General features: G+C 31.6%; 1 protein-coding gene across 1 annotated transcript in view; it reads left to right on the forward strand.

Annotated features, from left to right (window-relative positions):
* Nucleotides 1-13,911, forward strand: part of LOC148611393 (E3 ubiquitin-protein ligase UBR4-like) — an 84,138-nt gene extending 70,227 nt beyond the window's left edge. Inside the window, exons 105-115 of the mRNA XM_088591894.1 lie at nt 389-517; nt 671-760; nt 1,128-1,250; nt 2,389-2,522; nt 3,271-3,396; nt 3,662-3,856; nt 4,132-4,216; nt 4,635-4,774; nt 5,417-5,510; nt 11,764-11,923; nt 12,470-13,911. Of these exons, the coding sequence (XP_088448020.1) occupies nt 389-517; nt 671-760; nt 1,128-1,250; nt 2,389-2,522; nt 3,271-3,396; nt 3,662-3,856; nt 4,132-4,216; nt 4,635-4,774; nt 5,417-5,510; nt 11,764-11,923; nt 12,470-12,534 (1,341 nt within the window). The 3' untranslated portion in view covers nt 12,535-13,911. The remainder of the gene's footprint in view (nt 1-388; nt 518-670; nt 761-1,127; nt 1,251-2,388; nt 2,523-3,270; nt 3,397-3,661; nt 3,857-4,131; nt 4,217-4,634; nt 4,775-5,416; nt 5,511-11,763; nt 11,924-12,469) is intronic.
* Nucleotides 13,912-20,212: the final 6,301 nt, after the last annotated feature.

Consider the following 20,212-nt stretch of genomic DNA (forward strand, 5'->3'; position numbering starts at 1 on the left):
AATTACTCGGCTAGCCTGCCTAAATTTGTATTGAAATTGGAACTGGTCAATTCCAACTAGCTGTAAAACAGTTATTTAGATTAGAATTTTGAGAATTTTTATGATCGTCAGAATTTCAATGGGCCATTCTTTAACATTCTTTGAAAAGAACATGTGATCTAAAAGGACATTTTTAGATAGAATGTTCTTAATGGCACATGACCCTCCCCTATTCTTATTACTGTTAAAAGATTAAGACATTGGGGCAGTGCTATGTTTAAATGATTTTGGAGACTTCTTTATTGACTGCCCAGACTACACACGTCTTATGTAATTAGAGGTCTTTACTCTCTGTTTTAAAGACTTCTTATTTTATTTTATTTTGTTTTATTTTGGTCTTTTTTTACAGTTGCTTGTAGGATCAGAATTAATAACAGTATTACACAAACTAGAACAAGCCTCCTCTGATCAACATATAGGTACCCAGGCTGAAAATTTACTGGAAGCATTGTCTGGAAATGACAAAGTTGCAGAAAAGGTGAGTTCATTAAAAATGTCTATTGTGGGCTTTACTTGTTTCAATTACAATGAAATCAAAATAATTTTTTTCTGTTAATTTTTCAAAAGAAAGTAAAATATTCATAATTTTATATATATTAACCATGTTGATAAATTATTGAATATTTTTTAGATTGAAGAGTTCAGACAGCAAACGAAAGCTGAAAAGAAAAAGAGAGCTATGGCTAAAAGAGAAAAACAACTTGGAGCCTTAGGAATGAAGGTACTATGAGTTTTAAATCTATTTAATCAGAATTCATCAGCCATACATCCAAGTCCTTTTGCATGATGAACTCCTGTAGTACATCTATCAAAATCTAGAATCCAATTTGTTTTAGATTAGTATTTTTATATTTTTTAGTTTGTTTAGCTTTCATTGAATAATCATTGTTTTTGTTTGCTTTTGTAAAATGTAGACATTGCAACCTTTTTGGGGAAATATTATAGTTGGATTGATACAGTTATCATCATTTTATAGTAAAATATCAACATCAAGAGAATTTAGCTAGCTAGGCAACTTAAAGATTATGATAAATTGGTTATAAAAATGAATTAAATGTTTTGTGACATCAGTATCTGTATGATTTCAGACAAATGAGAAGGGCCAAGTGACTGTGAAGAGTTCAGTGCTGAAACAGATGGATGACATTAAAGAAGAGACTGGGTTGACTTGCTGTATTTGTAGAGAGGGATATAGATGCCAACCGCAAAAGGTAAAAATTAGATATAAACAATATCATCTAATGGGCTCTTCTGTTTTGTCTTTCATTTGCCCCACTAAAGTCACCTTTATTTTTTGGGTTATTATAAAGTCACCTGGTCGAAGGCCATATATTAGCTATTGCTGTCACTTGGTGTCTGTCGTCTCCATTGTCGTTAACAATTTTTCTAAATTCTACCCCTTAGACACTACTTGACCAATTGGAACTAAACTTGGAATGAATGTTTCTTGGGGTATCCTGCAAAGAAATGATGTGGGAATTTATGATCTGTTAAAAAACATGGATGCCAGCACTAAAAACAAACATAGGGGTCAGACAGTAGTTTTTCATATATATCTCCAAAAACTTTATGTTTAGCCAAATTCTGATATGGAATTAAAGTGATCAGCATCATGAGATCTATCTGCATTAACATTTTCATTTTAATCTGTTAAGCCATGTTGGAGTTATTGCTCTTTTTCAACATTCTTTTGCTTGAATTATTGTTATTTCTTTCAAAATTCTTCATTTTTGACACTACCAGACCAGTTGGAACCAAATTTAGTGTGAATGTTCCTTAGGAAATTTTTCATAGAACTTCCCTGAAAAAACATGGGCTCTGTTACTAAAAATAGAACAAAGGGGTCAGTAAGAAGTTTTTCTCATATATCTCCAAAACCATTAGGTGTAGCCAAAATCTTTAGTATAAGGCCTACAAAAGTCTCTAGGGATCAAAGTTGTCTGGGGACTCCTTGTAAGAGTTATTGCCCTTGAAGTGAAAAATGACGGGTTTTTTTTACAGTCTTTAGCTAATATCTTGGAAACTGTATTGGCTGAAATGATCCTTATTATAAGTCCTGGCAAAGTCTTCTTGAGTCAAAACGTTGTGACTTGTTAAATTTATTGCCCTTTAAAGGCAAAAAATTATTACCAGGTGAGCGATTCAGGCTCATGGGAGCCTCTTTTTTACATTAGATTTACCTTTTGAAATTATTTCCTGTATTATATGTGATTTTATAAAATGCTGAAAAAATTTTAACTTGCCTGTCTAAACATACTATAGAATAAATCCATAATACACATGTAATATTTTGATTTATTTTGTCTCAGATATTACACATATATGTATGTGTATGTATGTCTAATGCAGGTATTGGCTATCTATACTTTTACAAAGAGAGTTAACCTTGATGATTACGAGAACAAGCCACGTAAAGCAGTAGGATATTCCACTGTATCCCACTTCAATGTTATCCATGTTGACTGTCACACTGCAGCAGTCAGGTAATACCGATAAATAAAATTTGTATTGCTAAGGCCAAAAAAATAATTCTTTTATTTCCTGCTACCAGCAAGAAAAAAATAGGATAGATAGGTAAGGAAATTTTTTTATTTTTCAAGAAACATTGTACATTGAGTTAATCAAACAAGCTAGATTTGCTTGAGCCAAACTGGCCATAAAATGGTTGGGGTAGACACAAAAATAAGGTAGGTAGGGTAGCAGGAAACAGACATTAATTTTGGTCTATTTGAAATGCCATTACACTTATGCTGAGTGCAATTTAAGTACTGGGTATGGAAAAGGATGTAGTAAATTTTAAACTAAATGGACCCTATGAAATTAGACAAATATTAAAATAGAAGAAAATGAATAACTATATTTAAAGAAAGTTAGCTTAATTATGTTATTACAAATCCTAAATCGATTTCAGTCTTTTGTCTAGCAACTTTACTTTATCATTGGGTATGTTTTCTATAGGAAGGAGATAACATTCTGAAAGTAGACTGTCTTCCTCATTTCATTGGCAGGAATCACATGGTATCCATCTAGTACTAGAACTAAATTATATTTGTGATTTAAATTAAAACACACCTGAATAAAATACAGAAAAAACATTCAGTTGATCATTGGTAAATATTAATAAATAAATAAAAAAAAAAAGACAAAAAAATAATTATAAACTTATTGTTTTGGGCATGCTTGTGGTAGAATCAAAGAAGGAATGGAATAATTGTAAACTTGTTGTTACAGGCATGCTCGTGGTAGAGAGGAGTGGGAGTCAGCAGCACTACAGAATGCTAACACAAAGTGTAATGGACTGTTACCCCTCTGGGGACCTCAAGTTCAAGAGTCAGCATTTGCCACTTGTCTAGCCAGGTGAGTAAATAGACTACTGCCCCTTTTGATGGCCTGGGGAATCGGAGTCACATTCAGCAGTGCATGATCAAGCAAAAAAGTCACTTATAATTAAGCTAAGGTTATTACAAAAGGCTACATTCATTCTACAGAGCTAGAAAATCTGATTATGTTAGAATTTTTAATAATTTTTTCTGATAAAAAAAAATATTGTAAATTGAACTGCATAATGCTTTGACATTGTTAATTGTTACTGTTTCTGTATTGGTAAATATTATTTTTGCAGACACAACACCTATATACAGGACTGCACTGGTATTCGTGATCCTAGCTACCCTTACAACATACATGATGTCAAACACCTGATTCTCAAATTCTCCCAGGAAAAATCTTTCAGTGAAGATAGTGGCGGAGGAGGAAGACAGAGTAACATGCATGTCCTTCCTGCCATGATACATATGGCACTCTATGTCATCAACACGTAAGTTATGAGTTGTCTCCCCTGTAATTTAAAGAAATGTTTTAATTTTCAAAACATTGTTACCAGATTGTTGAGGTTGTTGAAATGTAGGATATAATACTTCATAATTTAATCCCTTAGAAATGAAAGTCATAAGCTGAGGTTGGCTTAGAACAGTCTGTTAATTTAACTTCCAGATTTTTTAAGGATTTAAGAACTATCATTATCATTATCAAGGTGCATCTTCTGAAGATTGTCTTACACAAAGGTATTATACTTCAAATATTCTTTTTCAGAACAAGATCAGTGAGTAGAGAAGAGAAGAATTTCAGTAATTTTATAGCCTTGCCTAAAGAGAAATGGATCGAAAATTGTTATGAGGTAGGTTAAAAGTTGCTAAACTGAAATAATTAATAATTTCTTGAATTATATCTCTTAATCCAAGAACATCACATTGCATCAGGAAAGAGGAATAAAATCTTATGAAAAAAGACTAGAATGCAGAGGTGTTAACCTTTATAGATTCTGCTCAATTTTTATGTAATTTGACTAAATTGCCCTCTACAAATTATGAATCTCTCCATATTATCAGCGTTTGATTCACACTAATTTTAGGATTCTTCTGATCATCTTAATGAAGTATAGCGAAAATAGATTGTCATCATAGTAAGATGAATTGGTCTGGAAATGTGAATATTTATTTGGATACATTCCAAAGAATGTAGAATTAGAAAACTTATAAAATTTTACAAATGACTGTATAAACTTGAATCTCTGAAGTATTGTTTGTATTAAACAGACTGAAGGAGCATTATACTGGACTGTGATGGCACTACACATACATCCATATAGTAAGTGGAAGGAATTAAGGAAAGATCTAATACAAAGACTATTGGTCCTGGCCCAGACCAGACATCTGTCAGCAGCTGGTACTACTAGGTAAGAAAATATGTTGGTCCTGTAGAACTTTTCTAAAAGCCATATTTTTTTTCTCATTTTTTTTACCAAGAACTTTGTGGATAATATCAATATTCAATGAACATTTTACATTTGTCAACAACTTTGTGGATAATATCAATATTCAATGAACATTTTACATTTGTCAACACTTGGAAAGATTTTTTCAGGTAAAATTTGTACACCATTTACTGAATTAGTGACACTTGGAAATCACCTCTCAGGAAATGTGCTTGTAGTGATTTAGTGCCTCAGCTGGAATCAGGCAACTAATGACACTTGGTGGCAAGACATTACTCCTGAGAAAGTGTAGTTATACTTTTTATATCTTCAGAATCAGACATATTTTTTATAAATTGTACCAAACCTAATAAAAAAATGAGGGAGTGTGTTTTTTATTTTATTGATTTGGTAATAAAATAATAAAATATAGGCCACAAGAATGAAGGAGGGCCCAAGAACCAATGAATTAACTGTGCATGGCCTTAGATAATATACAGGTAGTAATTAATTTCTTAGTAGTTAATTAATGATAAATGATATTTGCATGTCAGGGTAATTAAAGTCTATATAGTGGTCGTCTTAAAGTAGAAAAGAAGTTTGAATTTTCTTTTTTCTTTTCAGTTTGTCAAACAAGACAGTTTTAGAATACAATGTTTACAAGCCATGTCTTGTGTTTTATGGAATTGTGGATCTACTGTATGAAAAACTGTTCAAAGTAAGTTTTGGTTTTTACAGTGTTAGCAAGTGCATTCTGGGAATGATATAGTTAATTAAGTACTAGGAATTATTATGACACATGTAAAAATCAAATGTGTAAATAACAACTTTAATTCATGCATATTGAATCTTTTAATTTCCCAGTTTAGTGTCCACCATGCCAATCGTGAGGGTGTGTGCCATATCAATTTCCAATATCAAGCAATTCTTTGTTTTGTTTTTTTGTTTTTTTGGTTTTTTTTTTCATGTTTTGGCTTAATTCTTTTTTATCCCCTTCATCCACCTTGCATATAAGTGTATTTACTTTTCCTGCAACTGCCATGAAAAAATAAAAGTGATGCAATGTGTTAATTGTAATTTGTACCATTTATGGTATGACCTGAGGGTATAGGATTTTAAACACATGTTTCATGTTGTGAGTACTGGAAATTATTCATTTATGTTCATTGGCTAGATGTAGAATGATAAATATTTTTGAAAAAAAGAAAAAAATATATAATGATAAATCCTATGATAATATCTAAATTTACAGTATTAATTAAAATCTTTACTCAAATGATGCATCACAATCAAGTAATTTTTTTATTGTATGCATCATGATTCATATGTATGTTATGTGCTTGTACTGCGTGTATCATAGGCCATGGGTCAGTATATTATGTATCCTGTGTGTATTATAGGTCTCAGTCTTGTATTCTTTGCCCCATAGGCTTCTATAGTATACCTTAAATTTTCATGATTTTTTAAAAATACACAAGGAGTTTCAATCTAACTTTTAACCATGTTTTTCAATTAATGTCCAAAATAATTTTTAGGTCCATTTTAGAAAAAAAGGCACAAAGTTTGGTACACCAGGACAGGTCAAACTAAAAATAGACTTATTCTACTTTCACTTTTATTTTGAGTTCATAAAATAGACCCCTTTTCTGAAGCATTATTTTTCATGAAAATACTGTTTTTCCTCGAAAACAAGTTTATTGTATCATAGCTTGATATTTACCCTGTACTTTTGATGAAAAATTATAGCCATTTGCCAAGAAACAAAAACAGGAAAAAGCAAAAAGGAAGTGCAGTATATTTTTAGCCTCCATGTTTTGATGTACACCCGCTCAGGAATATGTAATACAAGACTGATACCTATAGGCAATCATAAGTGAATACAAGGCCCCCATTTTAGGCATGATAGTATATATATTTCCTAATCTTCCTTGTATGACTATGGTTATCTTTCTTTGTTCAAGATTCCTCTGTGGGTAGACCAGAATTTACCATTTAAATAGATGTACAAACAGTTTTTTGTTTTTGTTTTTAGTTTTGTTTGTTCTTTTTTGGTAAAGTTATCAAAAAGGATGAACATTTCTGCACTTTTCATCCTTATTTTCTTGAGTTGTTAACCTTTTTTACATTTTCTTTAATTTTATTTATTATTAAAAAATAAAAATTCTATTAAAATTGGTTTGTGACTCTGAATAGTAAGCAGCATACATAAAATGTGGAGTACTACAAAGTTCAAGATTATTAGGGCAGATATAATGCATTAAATTTAATATAAATGATAGAGATTTGGGTAATGAGTTCAGAATACCCAATTTATATCCAAAATCTACAGATGGTTTGTTTTTAAAAACATGCCTTCATCTCTGACTGTAATATAGATCTAAAATTCCCATACAAGAACTCCTAATTAAATATAGGTGAATGACAAACCGTTTCCTCTTTGATGTCCCACAGATAAAAAATTTAATACATACTGTATGAATATAACTTTAATAATCAAATAAGTATATAGCATGAATCTACAAACTATTAGGTATTCTGTGAAAAAAATTACTATCTAGTTGGTTTTTTTTTTTTTTTTTTTTTTAATGGATCAGAACTAATATAGATATCACTTGGTTGAGGTGCCAGCTACCGACTGTTACATTAATGGGAAACTTCATTGAAGGTCTTTGTTTATTGCCAGACATTTTCAAACAGTTATGATTTTTCCTTGAGATAACTCGAACAGTAGAAAACCCAAAGTTTGATTCACAATTTTTTCCTTGATTAAAACAGTTTTACGGTGTCAAATCTAATATCATGTAATATTTAATCTAATACAATATAGGGCAGGATTTCAAACCTTATTCTTATCATCACAATGCATCTGTTTTGTGAAAACATTGAAAATGATTTATTCACATCAATTTTTTGACACTGACAGAAATTCATCTCTTTTTGTTGAATCTTTTGAATAAATTGTTTCATTATCCTATTTATCTATTTTTGTCTTTGTACAAAGTGTGAAAAGAAAATTTGTGTATCTAAGATTCATTGATATTTGTTAATCCAGTAGGTGACAAAAGCTGACAAGGGGAAGGGGTTCTTTGGAGGAAGGGGATTTTAATAGTCTTCATCTTATCAGGTAATTGGTCCAAAACTGTCACAATCTTATTTTGACTTTGTTGTCTTGTTTGACAGAGAATTTTCCAGAAAAGAGTTACTGTAATCGAATTGCCCTGCAAGTGGCATTTTGTAAAATGTTAATGCAATTTATTATGTTTCAAGTTACATAAAATGCACACAAGTAGGACCTCACACTATTATTGAAATTGTACATGCTTAAACTTTTGACAGCTTGTAAATTCGATCAATTTTTCATATCAAAAGCGTCCAGCAATTCGACCATGTGAACAGTGTTCAGATAAATGTTAAGAGGAAGAGGGAAAAAAAAAGAATAATAATGTAATTTATTTATAGTTAATAAAGTATTCATTTTTCATATTCTTGTATTTTGTTCATAATTTTTACTTGTTTACATTTAAGCTGATTTTTCTGAAATACTGATGTATTTTTTCTCTTTTTGTTGTGTAACAGTTAGGAACTAATGATTACCAAAGTTTTCTTTCTATATCAAAGACACATTAGGCTAAAATGAGTATTTAATACAGAAAAAAGTATCTTTTTGATATAAAATCCTTTTAGGTCTAATTGAATGGTAGAAAAGTACTTACAGTTCTTTTTTAAGTTTACTGAAATAAAAAACTGTTTTTGCAATACTTTAATATGTATAATTTCAAATGTAGATTTTTTTGGTGAAGTATATTGATCATTCATGAAATTTTATTAGGTTAAATTTGGTTTTGATTGGCTGTTCAAATGAATGGTAATTGATCATTAATGTGAATTATAAGGTCAAAACATGCAGAAAGATTTGTAAATTTCATAAATTAGAATTTCAAAATAAACCCTATACAAGAATTAAGTGTAAAAACCATCATAGCTACTTGTCTACCTACATTCTTGCATATATAAAAGATTTCCTTAAGTGTTAGAACGGCAGGTATTGTAATTATGCACCACCTACTTAAAAGAAGTAAAACCCTTCATGAATGAGTTTTTTATCTCCGTATACCACAAAATGACAATGAATTATTCTTAATTCATGAAAAGAATTCCATTGTGAATAAATTTGAAATCATCCTTGCGATGTTTTTTTTTTTTTACATTAACCTCTTTATAAGTGTCATCCTTAAATGGAAAATAATAGAAGTAAGTGCTTGGTGTGGATTATTTTATAATTATCTCTGTTGAAACAAGGATTTTAAAAGAGATTTTTAAAAACTTTTTTTTTCAATTTGTTATGCAATTTCAAAATTTAAAAGTTTGACACTGTGTCATAACTTTGTGTCTCATGATTCATCAAAATTTTGTGGAAAAAATGTCTTTTGAAAGTAAAATGTCCATTGATTTTAGTGAAATGCTGAACACCTGCAAAATCCCGTTTCTGTCAACCGCATTAAAGTTTCTCACAAGATTTGTTGCCTTAGCCTCATTAAATCTACATGTAATTTACACTTGAAAGCAAATTTTGATATAGTGACTAATAATATGATTGAAGTTAAAGTTACAAGTTTTACTTATGCAGTGGAATTGTAGTTCAAGACAAAATCTGCATATTAAAGAGCTTTTGACATTGTGTATATAATGATATTGGTTTGGGTTTTCCTAGCATTTTCAAGCTTGATAACTATAGAAAATTCAGTGAATCCCTTCCAGTATTTGTCACATCCCCCCTCAATAACTTGAATAAGTATATTTTACAGCTTGATTTTTTCTTTTTATTAATTTTTATATGCCTGTCTATGTATTGTAGTGTCCATCTATTATTCACATTCTGCACAACAGCAAAAAAAAATCTATCTTTAATTTTTATAAAACTTAAGTGAATTTTTTCTTTCTATTGATGTGAACTCCCTTTTGGTTATCTTTTGTTTTTGAGTTATAGGACTTTATTCATACAAAAATTGGGAAATTATTTTTTCAGTATACTGACTGCTAATATCACTATAAAAACATTTTGGGAAATTTATTAAGGATGTTTTCTTCTTCCTCTGTTGATGATTTTTTATACAATCATTTGCTTGTGTCACTATGAAAATCTTCTTAAACATGTATATTGCTCCAAACTGTGTGCAAGGTAATTTTAGTTAATCAATAATTTGACTAAAAAAGATGTCCAAAGTACTTTAACATGCAAACTCTAGTTAAACTACAATTAAATCTCAATTTTCCACTTATATTCTTTCAATGTTATGGACAGATTTAATGTGATCATATTTTTGGATGTTTTCCAAACAGTACTTTATTTTCTTGTCTGATTCAGTGTGTGAGGATTCCTTTACTATCAAGGAATGGATGTATAAAAGTTATGTAACAGTAAATCTCTGGTCCTGCTTCGTCAGTCCAGACTTAGCATGAGCCTTTGTGTCATACATGCTCCCATTGTAAACCTTGTCAAAACAGTATTTGTTCAGATTGTTAAGATTCACACTTTGATAATTCCTGTAATCTTTACCGTGATCTGAAGGTGTATATGGGTCTTGTTTGTTTGCCTCAGCCCATTCCATCTTATCTACAGAAACACAGGTGTAGGACATTAACATAATTCCTCGGTTTTCTTACCAGCACTGCGGAGATTACGTGGGGATCTTCGTTTGTCAACAAAATCTGGTGTAAGTCGAAGATTTCTAAATAAGACCTGTCGAGTGACGGAATCGGACATTTTCCTTAAACAAATAGTAAAGATGTTACTCTGTCAGATTTATCAAAATATTTGGGCAGATAAATATTTTTCACTGTGTGTATGTGCCATGGCAGATTAGAGATAATCTCCACAGTATAACTAGTGGGATTTGCAGATCAACATTCTTTCGTTTGTCACCAAAGTTTGTCAGCTTTAGTGTGTATATGCCTGTTTCTAACTCAATTTAAAAGCATACCTTTAACATGGCATTTTTTTATCTGTCAGTAGACTTCTACCACAGTCTTTCAGATTGCATGTACTGTCAAAGATATATGACCTACAAAAATCAGAATGAGTCAGCAACTGAAAATAATGTATTCTTATGTAATTTTTAAGTCATTAGGTGCTTCAGTTTTATACTTACCTGCCTATTAAGGTGAGGAGACCTGAGATGAGTTCTATGTAGCTGGCTGTGTTGTAGGGTAGACTATGTATTTAAGTATGCCAATCAAAGAGTGGCATTAAGAAATATCAAATATTTACCTAAAAATAGTTTATGCATTTAGAAAAAATTATGAACATTTAAAAATCAGTGAAGCACATTTTGTAATTAATATTGAAAACATCCTGTCCAACTTGAGTGTCTACTGTATGTTATTAAAGTATGCATTATCTTTTGACTTACAGCTAAAGTTTTTCATACCAGTAATGGCTAGGGCCTTCACAATAAATTCTAAAACATTATGAACAAGTAATTTTTCTAGACAAATTTCCCCATAAAGATTTTATAAGATAAAATACTTTGCCCAACTGTCTATTACATTAAAAATATTAAATTTACCCTTCCATATCTTCTGTAACATATATGTGGGTATCAATTTTCAAGATTTCAAAAAAATAATTAGCACTATATTGCATTAAAAAGCAATGAGGTCAGCATTATTTTTCATTGTTTTCTGTCCGCTGTGAATAGCAAAAATTAGTACGTTGTATGTTGGCAGCACCTCATTGCAGTAAAATCTGTCTTAAACTAACACTGAAAATCTGAAATCTGTCCCGACACTTTTTTAAAGTTCTTTTGTATCAGTTTAAATGTATTTTGAACCTTGGTGTAACTTTCTAAACCAAAATGATTCTTAAGTTTAAACAGGGCTCAGTTTAGACAGGTTTCATTATTTTATAGAGCAAGGTCTTAATTAGGTGGAAGATTTTTTAGAATTTCATAATTCTGTTCTCTTTTTAATAGAAAGTGACGGTAGCCCCTGATGGAAGCTGGAGCAGTACCCTGGCTGATTACATCAGGAATAATGACAAACCATTGATTGAGGCGTGTGATAAAGTTTTGCGTGGGTATGAGGATGAGTTATTGCCTTGTGAATCTGTTGCAGAGATCATGGATGTCATAGGTATGATAAACTTATATGGAAGGTTATGTGAAAACCCTATTAAAAAATTATGACAACCAAGGTATCAACGAAAGTAAAAATAAAATTGGGTTTCATATTGAATCTCAAAGATTTTTTAATCCAAATCCTTCCTCAATCCAAATTTCAACCAATCAAATCATTTGATATTGAAGGGTTGAGTATATACTAAAAATGTGAGGAAAATACCAATTTGAGATTTTTTTACATCCAGGCCTAGGTTCTAACTTTTCATCTGTAATAAAATCAACTGAAAACAATTCAATTTTCAACTATTTTTGAAATTCCATAACATTTATCTTTATTTTACTACTTTAAATCACTTATGACAATGTTGCAAAAAATATATTGATATTTAAAGATTTAGTAGCTTGTATGAAAATTATCAATGAATATCATGTAACAAGCCATATAAATTGTAAATTATTAAAAAAATAATGATGATTTAATAGGCAATTACATGAAAAATGATGGTTTTTAATAAGTATTATTACATGTCAATGAATGAAAACTTTAATTTGATTCCAGGTTTGCTGGATGAAATACCTGATTCTTCAGCCTTTATGACTGATTTGTTCAGTTCCCTGCCATGATTATGGACAATGTTTTATATGTAATGCCACAAATTTGAAACTATTGCTGATTATTCATAGAACATTGCTTAGGTGTTTGTTTATTTGGTTGTTGTAGACTTATAGCATTAAATATTAGAATAATAAAAGTTTTCAAAAAATATGCAATAAGCCTAGTATGATTTTACATCAACTGGGTATAAGGTAAAAAAATAATAACTTTTTAAAAAAGGTTCTGGTTACAAAGACTTTCAAACAATGACTTGTAGTAAAATGGTTGGTTTTAAAAAAAAAAGTTTTAGACATTGGAATTATCTGGAAATAGAAACATTTAAGAATAATTACTGTTTCAATTTATTAAAATGCTTTTGTTTACATTGTTACAAAAACAAAATTCTGTGTCACTTTTTACAAGGTCACTTCAACATTATTAAGTAATTATTTGATTACAATATGTCATTATTATAGAGCTATAAATAGAGTAACCATGTGTATGTACCTATTTCCAGCATTGTTCCTGGTTCTGAGTATTTCATTTTTTTCTAGTACAGACTATTTGGTATCATACTTGAGAACAATAGGTGGAAAAGTGTTGTATTAGAATTTTGCCAAACCAAAGCAATTAGCTGTAGAAATGTGCTAATTTTTGATTGTGTTGTACTTTAAAGAGTTCTGCTTTTATAAACCTAGTTTTTTTGTTGTAACAACATTCAGAACTATGATCCCCTTTGTATTCTAGTGACTGTCTTTATAAAAACTGCAACCTCTTTAATACTGTTGAGATAAAACTGGAAAATGATGAAATAGAATAAAAATGCCATTAAATCTGCATTTTAATGATTGTTTTAATTTGGAATATGATATTGATTTGAATTGTTAATGTTTTTAGTGAGTCATTTACTCAGTGATAGCTATTTAGCTTACATTAATTTAAAGGATACTTTCTTACAACAAGTTTATTGCTATTCAAATATAAATAATCATTACATTTACTTATTTAAAAAAAATCAGAGTTAATGATTTCGTATATCCAGCTTGGACAGAATTATCAAAAAGTTGGTTGTTCTTCTTTTAACATGAATTAATTCAAATACTTTTCTTTCTGTTTACTACTGTAAAAATATACTCTCATTTGCTACACAGCAAAACAAAATATACAGTTACTATTGAGTGGATTAATAGAATAATGGAAAGAAGGAGTAAATTATGTTAAGAAGGAAAGATTGAGTCGACAGAGGAGTATTAGAAAGGAAGTATGAGAGTTCATGGAAAGAAAAAGATTTAGGTAGATTCTCATTCTTTGGTCAACTCTTTGTGAAATATCTATTACAAGAAATACGTTTATAATATTATCCTCTGTATCTGCTTCTGCGATTGTAATAAAGTATGTGGCATAAATTGTTTATCTTTTATTAAACCTCTACTCATGGGATGGGTGGTATATTGGAATGAACTTGTCCAGTTGTCTGAATTGCTGCAATTATCTTGGCTCCCAATGGAAAACTTTATATTATATTTTATGTGAAACAGAAATACAATGTATGGTGTCATGTGATCATTTGTAGAGTTAGTGATGTAAGGTTCATTTCTGGGCTTGAAAACCATGATTAAGTGGTGCATTTCATTACGAAAAAAACTGCATTTTTCCTACACTTGCTACCTTAAATGTGCAGTTTATGGAAGGTCTGTTGTTGATTTCAAGGCAGAAAAGGCTAGTGCACTGACCTTGTACTAATTGAGGTTCTGATGGAATGTAAGCATTGTTTCTGTCAATCAGAGACATAATACCAACAAGTCTGAACAAAGAAAAAAATATGAATTCATCTTCATTTAGATAAATATATAAGTCCAGACACCATGACTTTATAAACAAACAACAAAAGAGAAATCTATTTACATGGACAATAACTTGCACCATACATGAAATATCAAAGACGATTATAACTCATTAGCGTGAATTTGTCTTATCAAACGGAACCCATTAAGTATCAATTTGTTTTTCTCTCTATTTTTTCCCATAGATTTCTATATTTTGATAATGATATGAAGCGAAACATGAAGATTTTCGATTTAAGATTAGTAGACATCTAGCATCCTGGACAAAAAAGATGATGTCAATTTGCTTTATCGTGTATATTAATCTTTTGGTGGCATTGAAAAGAATCATGTTAAAACTAAATCGGTTAACATAAAAGGTCATCTACAAATTCCATGCATCGCCTAAATAGGATACTGTTTGGTAAAGAATAGCGGCAATGACCTGCAAAAAAATTCAAACTTGTTGCTGAACGCTTTATAAAATTCACTCCATTGATTTTAAAATTGTTTTCTTGCTTAGATGAAAAAAAAACAAATACTATCTTTGAAAATGATAACCGACGCAAATTATCGCTTTGTTAATACCCAAAACTGACAAAGATTTTATTTGGTGTACTGTGTGGTCACTGTGCTATGTTTCGTATTTCACTTATTTCATTGGTTTAACAAGTAAACTATTTCCAATTATTTAATATATAAAAGTGATTGAAAATATTTTGGACACCATTGCCCCCGATGGAGCCTTAAATTTCACGGTTACTATTTGTCCAATGAAATGCGTGGTTGTAAGCTACATCGGATAGGTTGCCATGGTTAGGCATCATGGATGTCAGGTGGTGTCAAAGCGAACTCAATACCGACTGCGTCGGAAAATAACAATGTCTTTCTTATTTATGTTTAGAGGATTTGTGTGTGTCTCATTATACCCCCTTGAAAACTGAGAGGTATAGGGTGATCATGGTGTGCGTCCATTCGTCCTTCTGTTTTCTCTTCTAATCCGCATCTCCTCTGAAAGCGCTGAATGAATTTGATGCCTTTAATACATGATCCCATTGTGCACCTTCTGGGGTACCCAATATGGTTTTCTGGGAGGGGAGCTGGGTAACACCGAATGAGCTTCGCTGACAGTTTTTTCTAGCTTCTCTTCTGATTTTACTACATTTACATTTTTGTGGATAACATGAGAAAAGTTAACGGCTAAACCACAAAACTTTATTTTTGATGAAAAAATAACGATAAGATTTACTATTATACAGAAAGAAGCAAACTTATTCGAGCTCGAAGCGTCTTAATCAGCAATACGTTCAGAATATGTATAATTTAAACTTATTTTTAACAACATTTCCCATTTTGCCTACTAAAATAAATAGTCATATTAATTACTTTCTTCAAATTTGCGTGTTTGCAATGAAGATTCAAGAAGAACCCGATAACCGAGATGAGATTTCCGTTATTTGTAAGCAGAGTGTCCACTGCTTCGAACCATATCTAAATGATAGACGATTTTAAAATACATTTGAATTATCATTACGCATTTTATACTTCTTTACAGAAGAGAAGAAACATACCACAGTATCCCGCGTTTCTATTCTGTTTATGATGATAAATAACAAGTGTCAACTTATCCTCGATTTAACCTGTACCCAGCTCAGACGGTGAAGGTATTAGAAATCTGTTACACACACCCAAATTGTATCGTCAAATTTGCCCGAAAACACGTATCTGATTACGTTACTCTGTTTTTAATTCTTCTACAACTGTGATTGCTCCTCCGGAGAATCCGACATAATCCGCTAATTTGGACTGGTGCAAAAACAAATCTTGTCAAATGTAAAACATATTCTTTTGATCTTCTTACCCTATGATAACGAAAATCTAAATATTTACAAAATGCAAAGCTTTAGTTTGTTTTTTGTCCAACGTTGGCACTTGGAACAAAGCTTTCCGAAATCATTTATCTATTAGACATTCAAGAGTCTTGTCTAAATATGGAGAAGGTTGCACAGTGACAAAGATTCAATTCAATGCTTTTTTGTAAATGATGTGATTCAATAAAACAACATATTCTTGGGTATTTAGGAGGATCATGTTGTTTACTAGTTTTCATAACGCAGTGCATTTTGTCTTTAAGTGTTGCGTGTAGGGGGGTCCTGAAATATTATGAGACATAACTGCACTAAGCCTTTATCATGTCACTTAACAGGTAATAACACTGCTCTAACTTGACAAAAAGAAATATGACTGTAGCTGAGAATCGTGAGAAACTGAGGCTGTGCTGAGCATTCTGAATTCGTATATCAACGCTATTGTTTTAAATGAATTATAATGCAACTTTTAATACTTTACTTTTGTCCATTTTCTAAGCCATCGTTTTTTACATAATAAGTTCGGAATAGGCTTTTTCAAAGAAGTCTCCAAATATATCCTTTGTCGGGCCTCAAAATACAATACAGTGAAACCTGTTTAAACATAACCGTTATCTTTGGTTTGGTTACTTTTGGTTCCGTCACCTTTGGTTTAGTTACTTTTGGTTCCTTTACCTTTGATTTTGTTACATTTGGTTCCTTTACCTTTGATTTGGTTACATTTGGTTCCGTTACCTTTGATTTGGTTACCTTTGGTTCGGTTACCTTTGGTTTCGTTACTATTGGTTTAGTTACCTTTGGTTTGGTTACTTTTGGTTCCGTCACCTTTGGTTTAGTTACCTTTGGTTCCGTTACCTTTGATTTGGTTACCTTTGGTTCGGTTACTTTTGGTTTAGTTACCTTTGGTTTGGTTACCTTTAGTTCCGTTACCTTTGGTTTGGTTATCTTTGGATCCGTTACCTTTGGTTTGGTTATTTTTGGTTCCGTCACCTATGGTTCCGCTACCTTTGGTTTGGCTACCTTTGGCTCCGTTACCTTTGGTTCGGTTACCTTTGGTTCCGTCACCTTTTGTTCGGTTACCTTTGGTTCCGTTAACTTTGGCTTGGTTACCTTTGGTTTGGCTATCTTTTGTTCTGTTACTTTTGGTTTGGTTACCTTAGGTTCCGTTACCTTTGGTTTGGCTCCGTCACCTTTAGTTTGGCTACCTTTGGTTCCGTTACTTTTGGTTTGGTTACCATTGGTTTCGTTACCTTTGGTTCCGTCACCTTTGGTTACGCTACCGTTGGTTCCGTTACCTTCCGTTTGGTTACTTTTGGTTTCATTACAGTTGGTTCGGTTACCTTTGGTTCGGTTACCTTTGATTCCGTTACTTTTGGTTTGGGTACTTTTGGTTGGGTTAACTTTGGTTTGGATACCTTTGGTTCGGCTAAGATAGGTCTTTTGTTAACTCTGGTTCAAATCAAAATACAAGTCCTTTTAATTTACATGAATGGATTAAAAAAGTGTCTGGTGTGCACAGGTTTTCGTTTTTTTTAGAGTTCGGTTATGACAGGGTTCGCCAGTTATAATTAAATTGCGCATTGGGAGAAACGTTTCTAAAGAGTACATCTTATTATTTTACTAGTATGACTAGAATATCTAAAATATTTTACCATTTAAAGCAGGAAGTTAAATAAACAAGACTATATGTCTTGTAACCGATTTTCTCCCACTTAAAAGACTACATTGTACTGCAATCATATACATCTTAACATAACATCCATCAACTAGAATTTCGGGTAGAAGTTCGGTTCATTTCACGCCATTTTAAATAACTATAGTTGTGCACTATATCTTATGACAATATATTTATCTCCATTAATTATACCTGGATCTCCCTTCACGTCAAAAAACCAGCAGTGTGTTCGATTTTGTGTTGGCGTCTTTTGAAAGACATACTGACGATCATAAGTTTATCGACAATATGTTTGAATATTATTCTGCTGAATACATGTTCTACACCGAAGATTCCTTTGAAGATGCATGCATAAGAGAAAATATGCGATCCCCTCGTAAACCCCCTGTCAAATACATTACGTCATTATCGACATGTACACAACCATTCACTTGATCACGATTTTTTATAAAGTGTATTCAAGATATTTTTTTCGTATATTACTATGTAAGAAGTATAGTCATGAATATGTTTCACGATTATTTATTAAGTTTAACCAAATTTGATTGTCGGATTGAGGGTGATTTTGATATCCCATACTTTGTTTCATTTGTCAATGTTCCCAGTTATAGACCCAGCCTGATGATCTATAATAGACCCAGCCGGATGAACTATACCATGCCCTTTTCCGATTGTTTTACTTGCAAAGTCGCTGAATGATGTCGTTGTTTCACAATAGCGATAAAATGAATATAAAATGCATGTAATGGTTAAATGTGAAATGAAGTAATAGTCTCCGATTCTTTAACAAATTGAAGTGCGTTTACTCATTGACCTTACTGCTAAACATGGATCAACATCAGCGAGTTCTTGGGCTGAGTATAGAAGTGTTTAATATATGTCCAATATGGTATTGGATATCTTTTGAATTATATTTGTCTACATTCACCAGAGGTTGGGGGGAGTTTGGTACCCACCAAACTAGTTCAGTCTCGCTGGATCTTTTCCGTCTGTTCCAAGTCAGGATTCTCCAGCTTTTGTTAGTCTAAATTGATTCTGATTTAGTCTTCTTGTGTTCAGGGTATATTATGTTGTGCCCACCATTTGGATTAACAGGTTTAATTGTTTCAGGATCTAGTCATAGCAGACTCCAGGTGTAGGAAATTTCTCATTGTTTATTTAGGGCCCATGGACTGCCTTCGTTTTTTATACTCTGCTAGGGTTTTAGTTTAATTCCTTTTCCCACTCCATTCTCTATATTCTATGATTTGTTCAACGTCTCATAGTTTTCCTTTCCTCTTTCGTCTAACCCGGACTTGACTTTTTATGAGCAACTCGGCGGGTGTTTCTAGAAAGCAGAGGACGCTTACCCTACCGGTCCACTTGGTCCATGCTCCCAGTATTTAGTCGGGTCCGGGTTGCTCATTTGTTTTTGTTACTTTGTATGTATTATTTTAGTCTGTTTTCAATGTCTGGTTTTTATCCCTGTATTACATTCTTTTGATTACCGCTAGAACCTTGGTTCCCTTGATTACTCTTTAATATACTTATAGGAAAATATTAGATAATTTAACTGTAAAATAATGATATTACTTTCTAATTTCGTGATTTTTTTTTATAACTCACCAAAAGCAGTTATCAATGTCTTCTTGTAATATCACATATCTTTCAGTAAAATTATCACTTGGCTATCTGATAACTTCGAATACGAAGAAGTTAATCAAATGTCATTTTTCATTTCATATATGTTATTTGCCATTGGTCAGATACAACCTTCATGCCTGTGGTTCTAGCGCTGAAATCAATAACATTCGGTTAGTTATATGAGAATGCTATAATTATGAATATTTTCATATATCTTCGAGTTTGTCAATTTGATAATAGTCAACAATAAAAATGCGGTTGTCAGACTGGATATATATTTTTTACCACGGGGTAAAATGGGGTTCATATGGAGACTCTCGCTCAAGGTCTTTTGAAATATCAAAAGACGCCATTAAAATTTTTAAGAAGACTAAGAAGGCTTGTATCAAACACATTGACCTTGTTGTATAATCAAAATTGATTGTATTAGACATTCTAATCAAAATAAGCTCTTTATCATGAAGTTGGTGTATAAATCTTACAATTGCCACTATTAATATAACATTTAGTCTTGGTCCGGTTTTAAGGTCGCGGCGATATTATTTGAGAAAAAAATACGCTTTTGTTAATTTAACGGAAAGAATTAACGTAAAAAAATAACATTTATTACATCTGGATATGTTGATTTCTTTTTTACCTACTGTTTGATACCTCGATCCATAAAAGGCCCACAAAAAGTCGAACAGTTTTTGCGCGGGCCAATATGGACACTTTCAGA

The sequence above is a fragment of the Perna viridis genome, chromosome 7 (genome assembly GCF_037379345.1).
Source record: "Perna viridis isolate PV_CMFRI_1.1 ecotype Kerala chromosome 7, ASM3737934v1, whole genome shotgun sequence".
Classification (NCBI taxonomy): domain Eukaryota; kingdom Metazoa; phylum Mollusca; class Bivalvia; order Mytilida; family Mytilidae; genus Perna; species Perna viridis.